At 42.0% G+C, this 25,910-nt stretch overlaps 1 protein-coding gene across 2 annotated transcripts in view; it reads left to right on the top strand.

The window, feature by feature from the left end:
• Window positions 1–25,910, top strand: part of LOC125458523 (serine/threonine-protein kinase 32A-like) — a 286,051-nt gene that overhangs the window by 227,271 nt on the left and 32,870 nt on the right. Inside the window, exons 10-11 of one of the 2 annotated variants that reach the window (XM_048543864.1) lie at window positions 1,574–1,702; window positions 17,041–17,094. In XM_048543864.1, coding sequence (XP_048399821.1) covers window positions 1,574–1,702; window positions 17,041–17,094 — 183 coding nt within the window. The remainder of the gene's footprint in view (window positions 1–1,573; window positions 1,703–17,040; window positions 17,095–25,910) is intronic. The other variant, XM_048543865.1, reaches the window with a different exon arrangement.

Genomic DNA, 25,910 nt, shown 5'->3' with positions numbered 1-25,910 from the left:
AAGTTGTTGGAGGGGATTCTGAGAGATAGGATTTACATGCATTTGGAGAGGCAAGGACTGATTAGAGATAGTCAGCATGGTATTTTCCATGGGAAATCATGTCTCACAAGCTTAATTGAGCTTTTTGAGGACATGACCACAAATCTAGATGAGCAGTAATGTTATCTTCATGGACTTTAATAAAGACTTTGACAAGGTTTTGCATGGTAGTTTAGTACTGTGGATTTAGGAGTTGGGACATCATGTTGTGGTTGTACAGGACATTGGTGAGGCCTGTGGAGTACTGTGTGCAGAATAAAATTCTGGTCTCCCTGCCAATAAGAACGATATTATTAAATTGGGGAGGGTTCAGAAAAGATTTACAAGGATGTTGCCGAGGCTGGAGGGTTTGAATTGTAAAGAGGCTGGACAGCCTGGGATGTTTTCCACTGGAGCATTGAGAGGAGATCTTTTTTAGAGGCTTATAAAATCATGAGGGGCATAGATAAAGGTGAATAGCAGAGGTCCTTTCCTGAAGGTAGGAGAGTTCAAAACTAGGGGGCATAGGTTTAGGGTGCGAGGAGAAGGATTTAAAAGGGACTAAAGGGGGGCAGCCTTTTCACAGAGAGTGGCTTGCATGTGGAATGAACTGCCAGACAGTGTCGAAGATGCAGGTACAGTTACATTTAAAAGACAATTGGACAGGTACATGAATAGGAAAGGTTGAGATGGATATAGGCCAAAGGAAAGCAAATGAGATTAATTTAGTTTGGGAAAATTGGTCAGCATAAATAAGTTGGACCAAAGGGTTTGTTTCCATGCTGTATGATTCTGTAAGCCCCTCATGAGCAGAGTTTGCTAGTATCTGGAACTGAGGATGGCACAACTAGATTTGATGCGCTCAACTTAAGCAAAGGAAAAACAAATCAAAGCGTCTGTCCATAATCACTGTCAAGAGATCCCAAGCTGAATATGCCTGCTTAAGGACTAGATCAGGCTCTGCTGTGATGACCCCACAGTTGAATAATTCACAACCACTACTATTGAGGCTCTCAGTCAGTTCACACACTTGCAAAACCAGTTTTTGACTGAGATGGATAAATGTATAACCTAATAACGGTCAGAATGGTCGCTTGGGCTGGTTGTGATTGTTTAAAAGGAGTTGGAAAGGAATTTTTCAAGAGTGTTCCTCTCCTAATTGATCCAAGATTTTATCTACTTAACATTACTTTGCAGATAATACCAAAATGAGGGTATGGTAGACTGTGAAGAAGGCTATTTTAAGATTAGAAAAGAATCTTCTTTTGGAAGATTTTGGAAATTGCGAGGACTTTCAGGCCAAATGGGTTTTGCATGGGTTATGAATAGGATGTATATGGCATCAGAGTTTTATGGGACTGCTTGTCTTGTCCATTACTGTTTATGTGAATGTTAATGTGAGCCTATTACCAAAAAAACTGCATGAAACCAGATAAAGCTTAAGGGAAAAAATGAGTGAAAACTCTGGGTGAAATGCAAACACAAAGCAAGCTTTGAGTCCACTGACCTGACAGCCCACTGTTTCTCTGATATATTTATTTTGCTTTTATTGCAGAAAGGACAACTAAACTGTGACCCCACATTTGAACTCGAGGAAATGATTCTGGAGTCTAAACCCCTTCACAAGAAGAAAAAGCGTCTGGCAAAAAAGTTGAAGGAAAACAGAAAAGACAATTCATCACTGGTCGGTGCAAATATTTCACCCTCTAACTGGGATCTAAGGGGCTGGCATGGAAGTGATCAGGAGTGGTGAATTATAGGTTAAGGCTTGTGTTTTACCTTTGGGCTGAGTCACCGATTTCAGCTGTCCTGTTCATTAATTATATGATTATTGATAACTGACTTCACGACTGTTATGATCCCAGTTGATTGAAATACTGTTCAAATTAGATCGAGGAGTGAAACCTGACTTGATATATCCTAATTCAATTTTTATTTCAGTTGGTTACCATGGTGATTAGTCACTGAAAGGTTCAGAGAAGGCTGCAAATGTCCTTTGCCAAAAGAACAAAGTTTATTACACAAAATAAAAATCTAATAAACTAAGAAGTTTAGAAAGATCTTAACGTTAGCAGCAAAACAAGGCTTTAACCTGTTTCCCAGCAACATCTTTTTACAGATTCTCAATCTCAGAAATATTTCACTCCTAACTCCGCTCTTTAATTTCTTACTTATCTGATTCCTTTTTGGACTGAAGAGGCTGGCCTATGTCTTCTTTCAAATGCTTCTGGCTTGAACTACCGTTCAGTTTTGATGACTTGAAAACTTATGTGCAAACTCTCTTAACTTGTAGACTTCACAAACTAAAATCCTCTCAGTGTGAAAACATTGTCCTTAACTGAAAACTTGATTCTTCTGCGAGGAGGAAATTTTCTTTTTAAACTGAATTCCTGATGCTTCTGAACTGAAAACTTAAACCAGTGTATGGTATAAAATGCAGCAGCATACAGATTCCATCAATTAACATCATGGGTATCCTACTAGGTACGTACCAGAATCACACTCTTCCTTGGGAAGAATGTGTTTAGATAGCTGGTCCAAGTGACTATTTTTACAAAAAAGTTACTTCCAGAAAAATGAAACCAAAAATCTGTCTGCCTCAATATTAAAAATCCTAATTCCGGAACTTATGTTAGACCATTATCACAACAAGATGGTCAAATCTCAAGGGTCCAGGTCAGATCTCCAGCCCACTGTGAATTATAGAATCTCTAATGGGCAGAAAAAGGCTATTCAGCCCATCTGGTCTGCACCAACCCTCCGAACAGCATTCCATCCAGATCCAGTCTCCCCACTCTATCCATGCAATTACAATTGTTGACACACGTAACCTCCACGTCCCTGGACACTCCAGGGCAATTAGCATGGCCAATTCACCTAACTGGCACATGTTTGCATTGTGCAAGGAAACCAGAGCACCCAGTGGAAACCTGTGTTGACATGGGGAGAATGTGTAAACTCCACGCAGATAGTCACCCAAGGCTGGAATCAAACTCTGTTTGGAGGGCATGGCTGGTGCTGTGAGGCAGCAGTGCTAAACACTGAGCCACCGTGCCTTATTTTTATTGTAAAATAAAAAAAGGACTGAAGTGCATGTAAAGGTTCTAATTCCATTCTCTACCATCTTTGCAAAGAAAACAAAATAAAATATTGAATTTTGATGTATCACAGAGCTGCTTTGCAGTTGCAAATACAAAAGCATTTTCTACTTCTATTTTTTATTACACCAACAGGTGAAGGGATAACAGCTTCAGAGTCAGCAGCAGTGTGGAGAGAGGCAGGATTAATTACAGTGCAGCCCAATGGGGAAAGAGGCACAGAACTTGTGTCAGAGTATCATAAAAATTCATAGAGCACAGGAAAAGTATCTGATGGTCTGCTACTGACACAACAATGAGTTTTTGCTAATATTACGAGGGCTGATTAATATGAACCACCACTCTCCAACTTGGACACCAACTCGGAAGCAAACAGAACTGTGGAGTCCTAGAATGGAATTGATTGATTGGGAATATTTGAATGTAGATGCTGTAGTGAGGAATGGTATCAACCAATATTAAGGTATACTATTTATAGCACAGAGTCCTGGGTTTGACTTGCAATTTGTACCAATATTACGTGAAGTATCATAGATAACTTCAATCTGTTGGAGATTGTGGTGTCAAGTTTGGGGGAGAGGTCAGGCATAATCATTCAGTAATATCTTCACCTTGATTGCTTTCTATTGTCTGCTGGCAGTCACTGCTCCTAGAGTAACTAAGAATGGCTGCTTAGATCATATACCGGAAAGTAATCAAGGAATCCAAGTTTATTCCAGAAAGGAATGGGCAGTATCAGAGGTGAATAAAATAAATGCTGTGGGGGGGTGAAAAAGAAATATCTGCAAGCTTGTGTGTTTAACAAATGGGCTCTTGGCTAATAAAAACAATTCTAATTGTCCATTCATAAGCTTTAAAATTAAATATTAATTAGTATAACTGCTTCTACTATTTAATACACTTTCATTGTAGTTCCACATAATTACAAATGAATAACTTATAATTAAGATTTAAATGGTGGGTGATAGCAAAAGCATTGCTGTGAACAAATGTAATTGCTGGGTTATTACTTTTTATAATCAGATCCTAATTTAAACAGCACTAAATGTGAACAATTCTTAAAACGCACAGCTTAGTTCTGTGCAAATTAACAGCTTTTTTAATTTGTTTGCTTAATATAATCACTCTCTTTCTTTCTAAAATTATATTTGTTCTAAAATAACAGTTTCTGCCCTTACATTTAGCAACCAATTAAACTCCTTGTCAAGTATGCAACCTGAATCATACAGACTTGAAGGGCTCCAGGTTTGATTCCCAGTTGTGACGATTGAGCTGAGCTTAGCTGAGCTGGTGGTTAGGATTCTGTGGGTACCCATACCATTGCTGGGCTGGCAATAGTGAAAATATACACAGGGAATTTATGCATCTTGTCATATCCAAAATACATATGTGTGGTTGTGTATCTAGAAGGATATTTTGTTTTTTTGTGGATGTATCAAGGTTGAGGAGATGTGTGTGAATGTGTAAAGATGAGTGAGTGAGTGTTTGTGGGTGTGCATGTAGAGATGTGGGGTGGGGAATGGTGTGTGTTTGTGTGAGTGAGAGAGAGGTAGGGTTGTGTGTGGCAGATTTGTAAAATTTGCAGGCGTTTACATGTATCTGGGTTTGTGTCTGTGTGGGCTTATGTTTCTGTGTATCGTAATCTGTGGTGTTTAGGTTGGTATTTGCATCTGTTTAGGTAAGTATGTGTGGGTGTTCGATTGTGCATGTTGTAATTTTTGCTGCTCCAGGCAGATGGAACAGGTTTGTTACAAAACTCAGCAGGCTGCCCAGCACTAAATGAGGCCACAGTTACCCTGCTGTGATCCTGGAGGAGGAAAGCCACTATTGGCCATCCACCACTTGATGGCATGCAGCTGATTAGTCCCTGAGTTACCCTCATTGAAAATGTCTTGATGTTGTCGTCATGATAGGAAGCCAGTACAGGGACCAAAGGCACACAATTGTGCACAGGTTTTAATCATTAACTGATTTGGTAATCCACTTTTGTGTGTGTGTTTGTGTGTGGATAGACTTGTCAAAATGTTAGTCTATTCTTGAAACATGTTCCATGGGCAAAAACGGAAAGGTTTGTGGATGTGCTTTTATAAAATGTATAAATAGCAATCGGTCATTTATCCGTTTGATCCTATCCCATTAATCAATTAGTTCATGGCAACTTAATTTCATTGGCCCAGGTTGCTTCTGTAACCCATAATGAATGCCCTTAGCTACTAAATGTCTTACCAGTTTCATTTTCAATTTACCCCAAACCTGACTGCTTTTTAAGAGAGTGGAATTTTGAGATTTCTTTCACATGGAAACGTCTTTCCTGATTTTAACCTGTATATGACCTCCCTTTCACTTGCTGACAGCAAAGTCTGGCCCACCAAGTTGGGAAATCTGGAGACAGGTCCGACAAACTCCCCACACTCTCTTACCAATCTGTTTCAACACTTAGACTGTTGGCACCTTTGTACAACAAATTTGGTACCAAAACCAAAGGCATTTCACATTACTCTTAATTTTCATTTCATAATAAGGGTTAAGGCCCAAAGTGGCATTGAAATGAAGGAATGTGAGACCAACACCTTCAAGGATTCTCCTTGTGTTTCGGCCAGTATTTGCCCAGTAACACTTGTCGGATACCCCACAGGTGTAATAAAAGTGAATCACAGACCAGTAGGTTCAAGCTGCAGGAATATCTGAGTATCTAATGGAAAATCATCCATTTTTACTGAAAAGTGACCACAATTTCCGATGAGATACATCTTTTTGGGACTATGATTTCATAAAAATTATCTTGACTTACTCATGTCGAGTTACAAATTTAAGCATGTATATATATTTTGGCAGAATTCTTCACATCTACAAACAGGCTATTATGGCTAACCAGCTCCCCTCAGTATTTATAGAATCATAGCAAGGGATAGTATCACTAAAAGGTTCTGAATTTGGTAGGTAAATCAAAATGTGATTTTTTTCTGATATCTCTTCTGTGTTAACTCAATATTATTACAATTATGCAGTTCTTCCTTGAGACATTCCCCAAGTGTTTGTTTATTTTCCGTAGCTGCAAAGCTGAAGAAAAATCATTGTCGTCTTTTTCTTTTGGGTGGCTATTCTTCACTGTGGCTCAGTGGTTAGCACTGCTACCTCACGGTGCCAGGTTTGATTCCAGCCTCCAGTGACTGTCTATCCGTGTGGAGTTTGCACATTCTCCCTGTGTCTGTATGGGTTTCCTCCGAGTGCTCTGGTTTCCTGCCACGATCCAAAGATGTGCAGGGTAGGTGGATTACCTATGCTAAATTGCCCATTGTGCCCAAGGATGTTTAGGTTAGTTGGGTTAGACATGGGAAATGCAGGGTTAGGCGAATGGGTCTGGCCGGGATGCTCTTCAGAGGGGCAGTGGGAACTTATTGAGCCGAGTGGTCTGTGTCCACCCTCTCAGGATTCTGTGAAATCAGAGCTTCTATCTTTGAGGTGTCTTCGGTGCTATCCACCTCCAATAACCTGCTCTGTAAACCCTGTTCACACTTTTTGCCAGTTGTGACAAATTCCATCACAGCAATTAAAATGATCCACAGTATTCTATAATCCAGCAATCTGAGCCATTCTAAGCCAAACAATCAGCCATGTTCTAAATAAAATAATAAATCAAGCAATTGGCAATAAATAGTGGAAGTACTAGTAGTAATCTTCCAAGAATCCTTAAATTTTGGAAAAGTCCCAAATGATTAGAAACTGTCAATGTAACACTTTTTATTTAAAAAGAGAATGAGACTGTAGGTCAGTGAGCTTAATGTCTGGTATTGGAAATACATTACATAATCAAAACAGAATCAGCATGGCATCATGAAGGGGAAATCATGCCTGAGAAGTCTACTAGAATTATTGGAGGAGAAAGCAAGCAGGATAGATAAAGGGAAAGAAATGGATGTAATATATCTGTATTTTCAGAAAACATTTGATAAGATACCTAATAAGGTAAGAACTGATGAAGTTGGAGGTAGTATATTAGAATGGCTAAAGGATTGACTCATAAAAGGCAAAGTTAAGAGAAGCACTTTCAGGATGGCAACCTGTAAGCTAGTGGAATGCTACAGGGATAATTGCTGGAGTCACAATTCTTCTTAACATTCATTTTCCTCCTCCAAATATTTTAATGTATAATAGTGAAGTTTGCAGATGACACAAAATAGGGGGGAAAGTAATGCAATGAGGATGACACAAAAAGAGACGGACAGGTTAAATGAATGGGCAAAAATATAGGCAGAATATTAATGTTAGAAAGTGAGGTTAAAATGAATACTATTTAAATAGGGAAAGACTGCAGAAAGCTACAGCACACAGAGCTTTGGAAGTTCTTGTCACAAATCACAAAAAGTTCAGTGAGTAATAGAAAGGGCAAATGGAATATTGGCTTTTATTTAAAAGGGAATGGAATATAAAAGTGTGGCAGTTTTGCTAAAAATATAACGTATTAATCAGGTACAGCTGGAATGCTGCAAACAGTTTTGAACCCCTTGTCCAAGAAAAGATTAACTCCCATTGGAGGCAGTGCAGAGAAGGTTCACTAGGCTGATCCTGGGTATGGAGGGACTGTTTTATGAGGTGAGATTGAGTAGATTGAGTGTGCGCTCACTGGAATATAGAAAACTGAGAGGCGACTTTATTGAAACATACAAGGTTCTTCAGAAACTTGTCAGTGTAGATGTGAAAAGATTGTTTCTGTTGTGAGAACTGAGGAGCAGAGGGCATCATCATAGAACAAAGGTTTGCTGTTTTAAGACAGGAAGGGTGGGGAGTTTGAGATAACAGAGTGGAGCTGGAGTAACACAGCAGGTTGGGCGGCATTAGAGTAGCAGGAAAGTTTGACATTTTTGATCAGGTCCCTTCTTCAGAAATGGGGAGGGGGAAGGGAGCTCAGAAATAGAGAGAGGAGGGGAGGGGCTGGGGCTGGGAAAATGTAGGTAGGACGGTGATAGGTGAGTGCAAGCAGGGAGTGGTGGGGATTGGTCAGTGAGGTGGGAGAGAAGATAGACAGGTTGTGTCATGTCAAGGAGTCTGGGGTTGGGGAAATTTTAAAACTGGTAAAATCCACAATTAGGCCATTGGGCTGCTGGCTCCCAAAATGGAATGAGGTGTTGCTCCTCCAGTTTCCAGGTGGCATCATTGTGACACATGATGAGGCCCAGGAGGGACATTTTGCCCAGGGAGCAGGAGGGGGCGTTAACGACTGACTGGAAGGTGTTGTCGTTTGTTGTGATCAGGGTGAAGATTGTCTACAAAATGGTCTTTGAGCCTCCGCTTGGTCTCACCAATGTACAGGAGGCCACATCAGGAGCAGCAGATGCTGTAGACCATGTTGACAGATCTGCAGGTGAACCCCGGTCTAATGTGAAAGGTTTGTTTTGGGCCTTGAATGAAGGCGAGGGGAGAGGTGTAGCACTTCCTGTGGTTGCAGATAAAGGTGCCGGGGTTGGTGGGATTGGTGTGGAGTGGATGAGGGAGTCACATAGCGAGTGGTGCCTTAGAAAGGCAGATGGGGTGGGGAGGGAAATATCTCTTCGGTTGTGGGGTTTGATTGTAGGTGGCCGAAGTGGCAAAGAATGATTGGATGTGGAGGTTGGTGGGGTGATATGTGAGGACAAAGGGGATTTTGTCTTTATTTTTGTTGGGGAGTGGGGATGTGAAGGCAGAAGTACAGGAAGCACAAGATGCAGTTGAGGGCATTGTTGATCACTGAAGTGGAGGGAAATTGCAATCCTTGAAATAAGAGCACATTTGAGATGTACGAGAGTGGAACACCATATCTTGGGAGCAGATGTGGTGGAGGCAGAGGAATTGGGAGTAGGGAATAGCAATCTTGCAAGAAGGTGGACGAGAGGAAGTATAGTCTAGGTAGCTGTGGGAGTTGATGGCTTGAAATAGATGTCAGTTTCGAGGCGGTCATCAGAGATGGAAACAGAGGTCCAGAAAGGAGAGGGAGGCATTGGAGATGGTCCAGGTGAACTTGAGGTTGGAGTGAAAGGTGTTACTAAAGTCAATGAACTGTCCAAGCTCCTCGTGGGATCATGAGGCAGTGCTGATGCAGCAGAGGAAGAGATGGATAGTGCCAGTGTACCAGCAGAAAAGGGGCTATTCCACGTATCCTACAATGGCTGTTAGTGAATCATGGGAATTATTTACTGCTGAGAGTAGTAGAGGCTGGATTTAATGTATTCAAGTCTGAGAATTTATTTTTCTTAAAATTGATGAGGAAATCAATGGATAAGGCAAGAAAGTGGAGTTGAGAATTATCAGATCGGCCATATTTCATTGAATGGCACAACAGATTCAATGGGCTAAATGACCTGCTTCTGCACCTGCACCTCATGGTCAACAGTTCTATAGCAAACAATCCATAGCACTTTAAAAAAGAAGACTATTTTCATTGGGGAAATAGAGCCTTAATAAATATTTCCAAGATCTTGTTCTGCATCTTTGCCAAAAGTGAATCATTTCTTCCTTGAGTCATACCATTTCTGTGTACCTCGTTTGACTGAAATCTGTCAGATAGCTTATGAGAAGTATTGTTTACAGACAAGCAGAGCTGAAAGCTACCTCTGTCACAATATTACCCCCACCCACATTTAGTGATAGAGGTAAAAAGTGGCACCAACACAAGGAAAACAGCTGATTGGTGACTTCTGTTGAATAGGTCAGTGGTATAGTCAATTGAAGAATAACAGATCATCTCAGTCCAATGCATATCCTATTACATGCAGGAAATCCAGGATACTACCTGTGTTTGGACAGCCATACGTGCACGAAGTGTTGTCAACTGGACCAGCGTGAACTCCACATTTTAGTGCTTGAGCAAAAACTAATATCACTGCATTGCAACTTGAAGGCTAAAAGAATTTCTTGGATTTTTGCTGACTATCTTGTGCTCTTTCTCACAAGAATCAGCTCTATCAAAACATTCATAATTTTAATGATCTTTATAAGGTCACTGTAGTGATTGTAGCAAGGTCAGTGAGGTGCACCTCCTAGAACAAGTTCCCTGATTTGAGAATATCGATCTAGTCCAATCAGGAACCTTTGCTGACAGATAAGAACAAGAGTGTCAGACATCCTACTTACACTGGGAGCTGGATCAATGTCAAGAAATCTCCACATGTAAATAAAAGATGACCTGGTGATGGTATATTGGCCTCTGTGGAGCTATTTCAGTCAACACTCAGACTTGCCCTTTTACCAGAGAAACAACCCAGTCTTAATCATTAAGAGATAACAAAGTATGGAGCTGGATGAACATAGCAGGCCAAGCAGCATCTTAGGACCACAAAAGCTGACATTTCACTCTAGGTCTGAAATGTCAGCTTTTGTGCTCCTAAGATGCTGCTTGGCCTGCTGTGTTCATCCAGCTCCACGCTTTGTTATCTTGGATTCTCCAGCATCTGCAGTTCCCCTTATCTCTTAATCAATAAGAGCATTGATATAGATGTCAAACCTTGTACTTCTATTGTCTTCCTTTTATAATTTTTGTCACCTTCTCCAGTGTCCTTTTCATGAAATGGCAACCGGAACCAGTGCTCCAAGCGTGCTCCATGTAAGGTTCGATTCTGGTCTGATTGGTTCAGTATCAGATGACAGCACTGCAGGAGAAAGGGAGGTTATGAAGTGGGTGGTTAAATGACATGAACTCCCTGAAACTCACTCCATAAGTAACAAGTAACAATTTCTTTATCAAACTCTAAAAGTGAACAAATTAATGGAACTACTAACGAGGTTGTTAGTTGCTCACCGACCTGACTTGTTCTCATTTAGACGTTTCATCACCATGTTAGGTGACATCATCAATGAAGTCTCCAATGAATTGGTGTTATTCTACTCCACTTGGAATTTATATTGTCTGGTCTGTTATGGTGGCTACTGTTATTTCTGGTTTTGATCTGTATGGGTTTGTCTATAGGGTCCAGTTCTATATATTTGTTGATGTGCTTTATGGGTGAAGAACCATGCCCCAAGGAATTCCTGTGCATGTCTATGTTTGTTTGGCTTGGGCTACCATGGTTACCTTGTCCCAGTTAAAATGATGGCCTTCATTGTCTAAATGTACCAATATTAAGGAGAGTCCGTTGTGCAATTTTGCTGCTAGTTGATATTCACGTATTCTGATGGCTAATTTCCCCCCTGTTTGTCCGATGTAATGTTTGTGACAGCTGTTTCATGGTATTTTGTAAGCCACATTGGTTCTGCATGTTGCGGGAGTGGGGTCTTTAATCCTTTTGTAAGTATTTGTCATAGTGGCTGTGGGCTTGTGAATCACCATGATTCCTAGTGGTCTTAGGAGTCTTGTTATCAGTTCCGATATGTTCTTGATGTAAAGCAGTGTGGCCAGTATGTTAGGGCGTACTGTGACCTCCTTGTTTTTTTTTGTAGGCATCTGTGGATGAATTTGCGGGGATATCCGTATATGGTGAGGATCTTGTACAAGTGTTCTTCCTCTTTCTTGCATAGTTCTGGGGTGTTGCAGTGTGTCCTGGCCCATGTAAGCAGTGTCTTAATGTAGCTTTGTTTGTGGATATAGGGGTGGTTGCTGTGGAAGTTGAGGATTTGACCTGTCTGGGTTGCTTTTCTGTATACTGTGGTTTGGAAATCCCTGTTGGTCATATGCTCAACCTTAACATCCAGAAACGGAAGTTAATTGTTGTTTTCTTCTTCCCTTGTGAATATGCTGTTGATGAAGTGGTCGGTGTCCTAATTCATTGCGTATTTGCAGGGATTAAATTCACAAGGGAAGAAGAAGAAAACAACAATCAACTTTCATTTCTGGATGGTAAAGTTGAGCATACAACCAACGTGGATTTCCAAACCGCAGTATGCAGAAATGTAACCCATATGGATCAAATCCTCAACTTCCACAGCAATCACCCCTATATCCACAAACAAATCTGCATTAAGACACTGTTTATATGGGCCAGGACACAATGCAACACCCCGGAATTATGCAAGAAAAAGGCAGAACACTGATACATCCTCACATTAAACGGATATCCCCATAACTTTATCTGCAGATGCCTATACAACAGACACAGTATGCCCTAACACACTGGCCACACTGCCCAACATCAAGAACATATTGGATTTGACAACAAGGCTCCTACGACCACTAGGAATCATGGTGGCCCACGAGCCCACAGCCATTCTACAACAAACACTCACCAGGATTATAGCCCCCATTCCCTCAACATGCAGAACCGACACGGTTTACAGAATACCATGCAACAACTGACACAGACATTACATCGGACAAACAGGAAAGAAACTAGCCATCAGAAGATGTGAACATCAGCTGGCAGCAAAATGACACGATGAACTCTCTTTTAATATCGGTACACTCAGACAATGAAAGCCGTTAAGTTAACTGGGACAAAGTAACCAGAGTAGCCTGAGCCCAACACATACATACACACAGGAATTCCTAGAGGAATAGTTCTCTACCCATGCTGCAATCAACAAACACACAGAATTGGACCCCGTATACAAACCAATACAGATCAAAACCAGAAATGACAGTACTCACCATAACAAACCAAACAGTCTAAATTCCAAGCTGAGTAGAATAACACCTCTTCATTGGAGGATCCACTGATGATGTCTGAACAAGAACAAGCCAGCTCAGCGAGAAGTCAACAACTTCACCCACAACTGGAGCTACAGATCTTTGCCAAAACCTTCAAGAACCACTAATGAACCGAGCAATACCCCTCTTAACTACTAACTATTCCAGAATAAAACAAAATTCTAATGGTATGCTGTTCCAATAAATATATAAATAAATAAATATATTATTTCAACCAAAGCAATAAAAGAAATTAAAACATAGTCTCTCAAAATTACAGATTACAAAGTGTGAAGCTGGATGAACACAGCAGGCCAAGCAGCATCTCAGGAGCACAAAAGCTGACGTTTCTGGCCGAGACCCTCCTTCAGAGAGGGGGATGGGAAGAGGGTTCTGAAATCAATAGGGAGAGAGGGGGAGGTGGACCGAAGATGCATATCCATCAGCCATCCATCGCCTGCTGTGTTCATCCAGCTTCACACTTCGTTATCTTGGATTCTCCAGCATCTGCAGTTCCCATTATCTCTCAAAATTACAGCCAGGTTAAGTCCTCCTGAATATTCTTTGCCTTCTCTGCTGTTTTCCATTCAGGAACACCTTTCTCCACCAAATTCTTGTCAAGAATTTTAGCTAAGAGTGCCAATGCACTTTTATTTAAATGGTATTTGCTCTGGTAGCTTAGAGATTTTCTCTTCAGATGGCAGTTTGCCCTCTCACTGATCTTCAAATAACCCCTTCTTTTCTCCCCTGATGACCTATCAATTTCTTATAACAGGATTAACCATCAGATTTAAATTTAATTGGGTTTTGGTATATAAGGTTTGGTTTAAATTAATTGGCTAAATTCAGAAACCTGTTGTCTTGGTAAAAATGCTGCTTTGCCTAATAGCAGTATACCCTTGAGATACAATATTTCAATTTCAAGAACTCTGTGCATTTGTGTTGCCTACAAATATTGTTTTTTTTTTAATTTTCAAGCCTAAAGCAAAATCTTTTAAAGGAACTATGCACTCTTTCCCCACCCACTCCCATCATTTTACAGACAAATTCTGAAGTCCGGCTTTCTAATCCACAAATGCTAAACCCAACTTCGCAACAGAGATCAATGTCCAAATTGTGTCATCGAAGTTACAATCATTAAAAATCAAGTTACAGTTGAAATGTAATAAGAAATAGGCAAACTGCAAAACCTTACACAGTGCCCAAGTTTATGTTAACCATGCCTATTACAACTTTACCCTGAATCCTCCTCCTGTAAAGGGTAAAACCTCCTCCGTAGCTCCTATCTCTACATATGAAAAAATGGAGATCAGGTATTTGGGTCACAACATTTGAGTCACAATGCTGTCCCTAGTAAAGGTTTTCATCATCAGAGTTGTTGTGGAAAAATGATTTTCCTTTCTCCTAGAAACAGTGTTTACTTTAAGAGCTCATCAGCTTCACTTCACTGCATTGTGTTTTGGAAGTCAAACCACATTGTTAGTACATAACTCTGCTAAATTCCAAAAGGCAACAGTAAATCACTGTATTCCCATTTGTGTTAAATTTATACAAATGTTACATTCTAAATGATCTCAGAGTACCCCACACAGCCACATCTTACTTGGATGTGAGGTTGTAATATCAAAGGTACGTTGCTCTTCCCAGACTAATGACAAAGATATGAATCCAATAAATGTTCATCACTGACACCCAACCTCCACCTATCTGGACTCCATTTTCTCCCCTTTGGTCCAGGAACTCCATACCGACGTCTGTGACACCACCCACGCCCTCCACCTCCTCCAGAACTTCCAATTCTCTGGCCCCCAACACCTCATTTTCACCATGGACGTCCAGTCCCTCTACACCTGTATTCCTCATGCAGGTGGCCTCAAGGCCCTCCGCTTCTTCCTGTCCCGCAGGTCCGACCAATCACCCTCCACCGACACCCTCATCCGCCTAGCCGAACTCGTCCTCACCCTCAACAACTTCTCTTTCGATTCCTCCCACTTCCTACAGACAAAGGGGGTGGCCATGGGTACCCGCATGGGCCCAAGCTATGCCTGCCTCTTTGTAGGTTACGTGGAACAGTCCCTCTTCTGCAACTACACAGGCCCCAAACCCACCTCTTCCTCTGTTACGTTGATGACTGTACCAGCGCCGCCTCTTGCTCCCCAGAGGAGCTCGAACAGTTCATCCACTTCACCAACACCTTCCACCCCAACCTCAAGTTCACCTGGGCCATCTCCAACACATCCCTCACCTTCCTGGACCTCTCAGTCTCCATCTCAGGGAACCAACTTGTAACTGATGTTCATTTCAAGCCCACTGACTCCCACAGCTACCTGGAATACACCTCCTCCCACCAACCCTCCTGCAAACATTCCATCCCCTATTCCCAATTCCTCCGCCTCCGCCGCATCTGATCCCACGATGAGGCATTCCACTCCCGCACATCCCAGATGTCCACATTTTTCAAGGATCGCAACTTTCCCCCCACAGTGGTCAAGAACGCACTTGACTACGTCTCCCGCATTTCCCGCAACACATCCCTCACACCCCGCCCCCGCCACAACCGCCCCAAGAGGATCCCCCTCGTTCTCACATACCATCCGACCAACCTCCGGATACAACGCATCATCCTCCAACACTTCCGCCATCTACAATCCGACCCCACCACCCAAGCCATTTTACCATCCCCACCCTTGTCTGCCTTCCGGAGAGACCACTCTCTCCGTGACTCCCTTGTCCGCTCCACACTCCCCTCCAACCCCACCACACCCAGCACCCTCCCCTGCAACCGCAGGAAGTGCTACACTTGCCCCCACACCACCTCCCTCACCCCCATCCCAGGCCCCAATATGACCTTCCATATTAAGCAGATGTTCACCTGCACATCTGCCAATGTGGTGTACTGCATCCATTGTAACCGGTGTGGCTTCCTCTACATTGGCGAACCGTTTTAACTCCCCCTCCCATTCCTCAGACGACATGTCCATCATGGGCCTCCTGCAGTGCCACAATGATGCCACCCGAAGGTTGCAAGAACAGCAACTCATATTCCGCTTGGGAACCCTGCAGCCCAATGGTATCAATGTGGACTTCACAAGCTTCAAAATCTCCCCTTCCCCCACTGCATCCCACAACCAGCTCAGTTTTTCCCCTCCCTCCACTGCATCACTAAAACAGCCCAGCCTGTCTCCACTTCCCTAACCTGTTCTTCCTCTCACCCATCCCTTCCTCCCACCTCAAGCCACACCTCCGTTTCCTACCTATTACCTCTTCCCGCCTCCTTGACCTGTTCATTTTCCCTGGACTGACCTATCCCCTCCCTACCTCCCCACCTATACTCTCCTCTCCACCTATCTTCTTTTCCCTCCATCTTTGGTCCGCCTCCCCCCTCTCCCTATTTATTCTGGTTCCCTCTCCTCATCCCCCTCTCTGATGAAGGGTCTGGGCCCGAAATGTCAGCTTTTGTGCTCCTGAGATGCTGCTTGACCTGCTGTGTTCATCCAACTCCACACTTTGTTTTCTTGGATTCTCCAGCATCTGGAGTTCCCATTATCACCAATCACCATATCACACTGGTTTAATGCCTGAAAGTGCCATTTTGGAGTCCAACAGTGAAATTTGCTTTCTCCTGTAACTTAACGCATATTTAGCAGTAGGAAGGTGTCCTTCCCCACCAGCACTGTTTGGAGGGATGATCTACAGCAGAGTTGTTAGTTAATTTCTTTTGCTTGGTGTTATGATCCGACAAATGATTAGTCTTTTCGTAATTGTTACATGGAACACCATAACATTTTGCAGACTGCATGTGCAAGGCTTCTGCTCAAAGCTAACTAGATATGGGAACTTGTAGGTATTTCCCATGGAACTGACTGACCAATCAGAGCAGGGAAACTGCTAGCTGAGGAAGGGGGAAGGTTTCTTAGCACGAGGCTACTATCCATCCAGTGTGTTCAGGAAGATTTTCTCTGAACTGGACCTCAACAAGGAATAATATGTTGATAATTTGTGCTGCACATAAAATGCTGCACTGAAATCTGTCATATGTTGCAGTTGCCACTACATGTCTTTGCCCTGCTCTAGGCACCTCACAGTGACTGAAGGTAAATGTGGCCATGTGCTTTAATATGTATGACTTTCTTCCAGGTTGGAGTTGAGAAAGGTGCAAACCATCTGTCTGTATTGTGAATGAGTGTGCATGTGCACTTGGGGTTTACAGGGTATATAGTTTAAATTGCATCAAAGTAGATTAAAAATCCTTTATTTTCTCCTGCCATTTGTTACAATAGTGGATGTGTTTTTTGCCAATAATAAAACCTGGTGTGAATTGTTTTTGTCCAGAATGGCAGTCAGGAGAAAAACCGTTCTCATTGGAATTTTACACGCTTTGCGAAGGTTTGTAGAACAGTGGGATGTAATTATTGTCACACTTTGGTAATTAAACTGGACAACAGTAATAGGCTGCTTCTGGTAGTTTAAGACTATCTTTAGCATTTCTAGTTAAGCATGAATGATGGATCCATCCCTTGGAATGCTATAAAATATATGTACTGTGTATTCTGAAATGGCCCTTTAAATGTCTGCCACTGCATGCCTGTTGACCTCTTTTAAACTACTTTCCCAATTCATAGAGTCATACAGCATGGAAAAAGATCCTTCTCTCCAACTAATCCATTGTTAAACCATGTGTACTTTATCTAGCTCTACTTTTCTTACTTTCACAATTCCTTTTATTTCAAGTTTGAAAACAATCTTAAACCCACTTGCCTTTCTCAAACCGAACGTAAAATTCAATCAATCATATTACATTCACTGCAAACCAGGCACACCATTGTTATGAGATCATTGGTTAATTCTATCCCTTGAATAAAACCAGGCCTACTGCAGCCTGTTCTTTAATGGATCTTGAGCATGCTGTTACACAAAACTTCCCAAAAACATTCTATGAATTCCTCATCCAGGTTATCCTTGTTTGTCTGATTTTCCTAGTCTACATGCTGTTAGATTTTTGGAGGACAGCAATTACTGAATAGAAGCAGTTGGCTGTTTGTAAGGAATTTTCACATGGTTTATTAAGTTTGTAAGAAGCAGCAGTTTAAATATGATACATTAAATTTTAAAAAATGCCCCATGACAATTGAAAATGGTTCACTGATACCAAAGGACAAAGAGGCAGCTTAGTACAGAGTGCGTCAACCTCAATAAAACTGAGAGTCACATCCTGCTTTCTAGTTGAAATGTCAAGGAAATTTCCCCTGGGTCTTCCTCTTCTTTTTTGTTTCTTTCCTGGTCCATCTTCTATCTGAAAGAGGCCCTGCTCGGATGCTCACTGATGATGTTACCTAGAATGGTGATGAAACGTCTGAAAACTAACCTTCCAGCTCAGCGAGCAAACTCACATCCAGAGGCCCTGCTGCCTGATGAGAGTTTTGGTATACACAATTTTTAGAGGCCTGTGGATTATGATCTGTCAGTCATTCATTTTGATCTTTCTAGCCAATGGACATGGGACAAGTACACAAGTAAAAGGATAGTCACCTCCCTCTTCATTCACTTCCTAGTTTGAGGTCAGATTTTGATTATTCTAGAAACAAAAGACCAGAAGAAATAGGAGTGGAAATAAGGCCATTCAAACCATCGAGTCCACTCCGCCATTTAATCGTGGCTGATGGGCATTTCAACTCCACTTTCCTGCACTCTCCCATAGCCCTTAATTCCTTGCAAGATCAAGAATTTATCAATCCCTGCCTTGAAGACATTTAACATCCCATGCTACATCAGCCTGATTTCACTGAGGCCAGTTTGAACAGCTAAACAGCTGCACCGTCTGAGAATGCCTCAGAACAAACAGAGAATTGAAGTTAAAAACTGGCCTTGCATCAGTTATGGCTCAGTGAGTAGCACCGTAGTCTCTCAGACAGAAGGCTGTGGTCAAGCTACATGCGAGAGAAACCCATAATCTACATTGCCACTTCAATGCAGTACCAAAGGAATAGTGCCATTTTTTGATTAATGTGTTCAACAGAGGTTCCATCTGCCCTCTCAGGTAAAACGTAAATAATCTATTTTGAAGAGTGATGGCATTTTCCTAGCGACCGATATTTCTCCCTTAGTTAACACCCAGATGAGACGACTTGGTCATTTATTGTAGAATCACAGAATCCCTACAGTGTGGAAACAGGCCCTTTGGCCCAATGTGTCCACACTGATCCTCTGAAGAGCATTCCACCCAGATGTATAGGTGAAGATTATTACAAGATAATGCATGGTTTAGAAAGGGTGGACGCCTGGGAAGTTGTTTCCGTTAGGCGCGGAGACTAGGACCTGTGGGCACAGCCTTAGAATTAGAGGGGGTCATTTTAGAATGGAAATGAGGAAACATTTTTTCAGCCAGAGAGTGGTGGGCCTGTGGAATTCATTGCCACGGAACGGTCTTCCCTTTCTAAACATAGGAATAGATAATATGTAACACCAGCCTCCATTCTACCAATTAGAATGTCAATATGCAGCCCTGATTATGTGACCCATTGCTCCAAGAGACTGTGTGTTTGTTTTTTGGCATTGTTTATAATATTGCAAAGAAATAACATCAATGCTTTAATAGATAACAAAGTGCAGAGCTGGATGAACACAGAGGCCAAGCAGCATTAGAGGAGCAGGCAGGCTAACATTTCGGGCCTAGACCCTAGGCCCTAATCCTACTGCCATGCCTCTCTAATGGCTACCAGATTGTACATACTCATTTCTATTTGTGCCTTCAGTTCATCTGTTTTGCTTTGAATGCTATGAGTATTCAGATACAGAGCCTTTAGTTTGTTTTTTTTTACCATTTTTATAAATTCTCATCTCCTTGGATAGGATTTTGGATTAGTACACTTTATCCTTTCCTGACATAGTTTGCTAATTATTTTCCATATTAATACCTTTGTCTTTGGGCTTGACTCTGACTCTTTGATGTAGCAAGTTTCATTCTTTGTTCTCACAATTTTGATCAAAATCCTCTCTACTTCCCTAATTATGCAGGGAGCAGGTATACCAGCGCTCTAGCATGGTTTGGGGGAGACTACCTTTTATCAGCATAAGTCCCATTACCTTCAATGCTGGTGCCAGGCTCCCATTTCTCCCACAGTGCTCTTTCAACCACAGATTCATGTCTCTAACCTATGTTGACTCACAGATGGCTCAGGTAATAATGTAAAAACCAGGACCTTTTGAGAGGTTCTGATTCTGCTCTTCAGGCAGAACTTCCTCCTTTTGTTCTGCTTCTGTCATTGGTACATCCATGGGCTATGATGACTGACCCTCAGTCTCCCACTATTAGTTTCTCTGTCTAGTCCTGAGCCCACACTGATGAAATTGGATGATCCAACAGTACAAAGTGTGATGGCCTCCTGATACAAACAATCCAGGTGACCGTTCCCCAGCCACATCTGTCTGTAGTTCAGCCTCTAGTTCATACACTCTGAACCAAAGCTGCTGAACTTCAAAAATATGCCACAAGCATGCTTTTGCTGGACTAAACTGGTATTCAAGAACTCCCACATGTTGTGACTGCAACACATCACCTGTCCTCCAGCTAATCACCAAATTATCAGATTATTTTGCTGTAGCAGAATAAGAATCAGTTCTTGAAGCTGAACAAGTACAAGAAAAGTTTTTAAAAAACAAAATTATACTTGTTTCCTTGGAGAAGTAAGAACTGCTGATGCTGGAGTCTGATATAACACAGTGTAGAGCTGGAGGAAAACAGCGGGCCAGGCAGCATCAGAGGAACAGGAAAGCTAATGTTTTGGGTCGGGACCCTTCTCGAGAAATGGGGGAGGGATAGGGAGCTCTGAAATAAATAGAAGTGGGATGCGGCTGGGGTATGTAGGTGGGATGGTGATAGGTGAGTGCAGATAGGCAGTGATGGGGATTGGTGAGGTGAGAGGAGTGGATAGATGGGAGAGAAGATGGACAGGTTGTGTCAGGTCAAGAAGGCAGAAATGAGAGGGAGCGTTGGTCGTCAGATGAGGCCAGAGGTGAGTGGGGTGATACTTGAGGACAAGGAGAATTCTGTCTTCACTCTTGTTGCAGGGAGGGAATGTGAGGGCAGAGGTGCGGGAAACGCAAGAGATGAGGTTGAGAGCATTTTTGACTACTGAAGAGGGGAAGCTGTGGTCTTTGAAATAAGAAGCCCTCCCCCTCCTGCCTCCCCAGACAACATGTCCATCCTGGGTCTCCTCCAGTGTTACAATGATGCCACCCAGAAACTGGAGATGCAGCACCTCATATTCTGCCTTGGGAGTTGACAACCCAATGGTCTCAATGTGGACTTCACTAGTTTCAAAATCTCTCCACCCCTGCCCTGATCCCATGACCAACCCTCCCTCTCATCCTCACCTGACACAACCTATCCATCTTTTCTCCCACCTATCCGCTCCTCCTGCCTCACTGACCAGTCCCTGCCACTGCCTACCTGCACTCACCTATCACCATCCCACCTACCTTCTCCAACCAGACCCCTCCTCTCTATTTATTTCAGAGCACCCTTCCACCTCCCCCATTTCTGAAGAAGGGTCCCGACCCGAAACCTCAGCTTTCCCCCTCTGATGCTGCCTGACCTGCTGTGTTCCTTCAGCTCCACACTGTGATCCTTCTTTCCTTTCTTCCCTGTAAGTAACACACAAGTACTCAATTACTCCTAAATTTTTATATGCTCCTAAAACATTGGTCTTAGCTGATTCATTTTGATGAGGATCCAATTTCAGCTATTTCTTACGTAAACTGTTCTTACACTTTTAACTTGCTAAACCCTGCTTAAGGCAGGCAAATGCAAAGTTTAAGCTGTAGATTTCAGTTTAATGCCAGCTACAAAGTAAATTAGATTCATACAAAGCAATAAATTAAAGTTTCTTGCCCAACTCATGCACATAATCACCCAGAAGACGGTGTCCTCATGCTATGGTGATCTGTTTGGCAAACTGCATTTGAATCGCCACAGTAGCTTGCTATTGGGAGATAAATACTATGCACCGATAACATGGCTCATGACTCCGATACATGCTACACTGTGACATATGATATAATAGAACAGACCATTAATGTGCTACAGTTAAAACCTCTGCTGCCTGGACCACTCAGCAGGAGTTCTGGAGCACTCTGGTGAGAATCATGTTAGTCTGCTGTTGGCTGCCTCGCCTTGTGACCAGATAATACAAAAACAAAGCCCTCTGCTGCTTTGAAAATCTGAAATAAAGCTAGAAAAGATTGGGAAATACTGTTCGGGTCAGGCAAAATCTCCAGAGACAAGAGTCCAACTTTCAGGTTGATGATGAAGTTTAGCAAGCTGTAATAGATTTTAAATAACTACAGAAATGAGAGAGAGTGAGGGGGTGAGGGAGTAAAACAAAAGGGAATGTCCATGGCAGGATAACATACAAAGAGATTAAATAACAAAAGGGAAGGATGAAAGAGAATGTAATGGAACCAATAAAGAAACCAAGATGCGACTTAAAGGAGGTGTAAGTGGGAAATGTAAAATCGTCAGAAGCAGCTCAAATATTAAGAAACAATCCAAGGTTATGATCTGAATTTGTTGATCTCAATGTTGAGACCAGCAGGCTAGAATTGAATTTGAGATACTGTACCTGCTATTGTGTTGAACTTCAATGTAACAATTCAGAAGGCCAAGGACAAAAGGTCAGTGTGGAAGCAACATAGAGAATTAAAACGAAGGTCAAGATCATGCTTGCAGATCGAATTAGAGTGTACAGGAGACACCAAGTCTCTCTTGGAGTATGGACGAGACTACATTATGAATCGTGAAAGTGATAAACTAAATTGAAAGAAGTAGACCTAGAAGGAGTATTTGGGGCCCCTGAACGCCAAATAAGTTGGGTGGGTATGGGGATTGCATATAAAGGCGTGGGAACTCATGGCATTAGGTGACTGGGGAGTGAGCCAGGGTGTCACAAAGGGAATAGTCTCTTTGAATGTTGAAAGGGAGTGCAGGCCAGGAAGATAATTTGGTGATGGTGTTGTGTTAAATGTGGTAGAAGTAGAGGCAGATGTACATTGAATTTAGTGACCAATGATTTGGAAGATTAAACCATGCAGGCTATTCAGCACTAGCTACTTGATTAAAACTATTTAGTCCTATTTCTCTCCCTTTTCCTGAATCTGTTTATTTTATAACTTCAAATTATTCTCCAGTACTTTTTGAAATGATGTTGTGGTCTGGCTTATTAGTCTGCTGTGTTGAAGCATGATAACACAGTTAAATGAAAACTTATTTGTGCTTTGATATTGTTCCATTTGTACCAACATCCATACAAATAAAAAGCAATGTACAATCCAGCACAGATCCTTGGGGCAAATCACTTGCCTCATCTCACTAATTGGAAAATAATCTGGTGTATGTTGACTTATCTCTTTCTGACAGTTATATTTCTTAATGTCAAAGGTGCGTTCATGGGGATAAGAGATTAAATCGAGGTGCTGTGTGCCTCTTAGGTGGATGTAAATATTTCCATAATATTATAACGAAGGGGAGCAGGAGAGTTCTACCTAGTATCCTGACCAATTTTCGCCCCTCTACTGCAACCTTAAAAACAGATTATCTGCTCATCATCACATTGTTGCTTTTGGAATCTTGCCATGCGCAACATGGTAGTCATGGTTTCTGTACTACCAGAGTCACACACTTTAAGAAGTACTTCATTGGGTGTAAAGTGTTTTGGGAAGGCCTGAGATAATAAATGGCATTCTATTAATGCAAACTTTTCTTTTTATTCATTGGGGCACACAAATTTAAATAGAAAAATGATAACAGATGCAAAATTGAGATAGTCAGAACCTAATTAGCACAAGACTTAAATTTTATTTCAAATGTTCAAGGCTCCATAATAAACTGCTAAAGAAAATAAATGGTTGGACACCCTTGAACTTGGAGATTACTTGGGGAACTTTGTCTGCTTTGAAGGGTAATGACCATGGGTGCATCACTTCCAAGTTCTCCCACAAGAACACACAGCTCCAACTTAAATACTTCTCCCAAGCCCATTCAGTCAAAGTCTTGGAACTTGCTAGGTAACTGTGTAGTATGGCAGGAGTATCTTCAGTGTATGGGCTGCAGTGATTCAGGAAGAAACCTAATCTTCTCTGGAGTAACTGGTGATAGGCAACAAGTAAAATTGCTTCGCTAATGATGTCCAGGGAAATCATGCTTGACAAATCTCCTGGAATTTTTTGAGGATGTGGAGAATGAGTAAAGGCAAATCGGTAGGTGTTATGTATTTGGACTTTCAAAGGACTTTTCACAAGGTTCCACATGAGATTCGTAAGAAAAATTAAAGCTCATGGTATCAGAGGATTTGATGTGGATAGAGAACTGGTTGGTAGACTGGAAGAAAGAGTTGGGAATAAATGAGTCCTTTTCAGAGTGGCAGGCAGTGATGAGTGAGGTGCCTCAGGATTCAGTGCTGGGCTCTCAGCTGTTCACAATATACGTGAATGATTTGCACACAGGAATTGAATGCAAAATCTCAATTGCAAATGACACTAAACTAGATGGCAGTGTATGCTCTGAGGAGGATGCCAAGAGGCTACAGAGTGACTTGGACAGACTGGCTGAGTGGGCAAGTACTTGTCAAATACAATATAATGTGGACAAATGTGAGGTTATCCACTTTGGTCGCAAAAACAAGAAGGCAGATTATTTTCTGAATGGTGGCAGTTTAGTAAAAGGTGCAATGAGACCTGGGTGTCATGGTGGCATAGTTGCTGAAGGTTGGTATGCAAGTGCAGCAGGCACTGAGGAAAGCCAATGGCATGCTGGCCTTCATAGTGAGAGGATTTGAGTATCAGAGTAAGGATGTCTTGCTGCAGTTATACAGGGCTTTGGTGAGGCCACATCTTGAGTACTGTGCGCAGTTTTGGTCTCCTAGTCTAAGGAAGGACATTCTTGCAATTGAGGGAGTGCAGCGAAGATTCACCAGGCTGATTCCAGGGATGGCAAGACTGACGTATGAGGAAAGATTGGATCAACTGGGCTTGTATCTGCTGGAATTTAGAAGAATAGGGGGATTTGTGTAGAAACATGTGAAATCCTGATGGAAGTGGGCAGTCTAGCAGAAAGCATATTCCTGATGCAGGTGAAGTCCAGAACTAGGTGTCACAGAATAATGGGTAAGCCATTCAGAACTAACATGAGGAAGAATTTCTTCACTCAGAGTTGTGAACCTGTGGAATTCTCTCTCTCAGGGAGTTGTTGAGGCCAATTCATGAGATATATTTAAGAGGGACCTGGACGTGGCCCTTGCAGCTGAAGGGATCAAAAGGATATGGGGAGACGGTGGCAATGGGATACCGAGATTGCACGATCATATTGAATGGTGGTGCAGGTCCAAAGAGCTCAATGGCTTAGTCCTGCATCTATTTTCTGTGTGTCTATACTCTGAGAGATTAAAGGTTTTGCTGAGACTTGATTCAACATGTTTCAAATACTTAAACATTGAGCAACAAAGAAAAAGTGCTGACAGAAAACAGCCCAAGAGAATTATTATTTAAAAAGTGAAATGTTCTGTTGAGAATAGGGTGATGTTCAGAGGATGGATTTCATCCCATTCCTAAAAGATTGAATGTAGGGGAGTGTTATTACTGCCTCAACAGATATTGAATTCAAATTCTACTCTAAAGAAAAGATTCTAACAATGACCATGAATCCATTGTCAATTGTCGGAAAAACTCAACTGATTCACTAAGGAAGAAAACTGCCCAGCCTGGACTATATTTTATCCAGACAAACAGCCATATAGTTAACTATTTAAAAACTGAAAGAACTGCGGACACTGTAAATCAGGAACTGAAACAAAGTTGCTGGAAAAGCTCAGCAGGTCTGGCAGCATCTGTGAAGGAAAAAACAGTTATTATTTCAGGTCCAGTGACCCTTCGTGTAACCCTGCGCCAATGTGTTGCGATGCTGTTGGAGAGAAAGGTTGAGAGCATGCATGTGGCGCCACATGGCACTGAGTGTAGATTTCAGGATGCGGCAAGAGCAGCAGTCCATGGAATGTTGAAAACATCCCGGAGATAACTGTGATCCTGGGAGGATTCAAAACATGATGGATGAAACTTCAGTTGGAATCTACGTGGAGTGAGTCTGAGCTGGAGAGAGTCGCTGAGGAATGTGATACAGCTGTGGAAACGCATTTTAGCAAGTACTTGGTCAA

The sequence above is a fragment of the Stegostoma tigrinum genome, chromosome 13, assembly GCF_030684315.1.
Source record: "Stegostoma tigrinum isolate sSteTig4 chromosome 13, sSteTig4.hap1, whole genome shotgun sequence".
Taxonomy (NCBI): Eukaryota; Metazoa; Chordata; class Chondrichthyes; order Orectolobiformes; family Stegostomatidae; genus Stegostoma; species Stegostoma tigrinum.
Note: the sequence above shows the minus strand (reverse complement) of the source record. Positions and strands in the feature narration are given on the sequence as shown.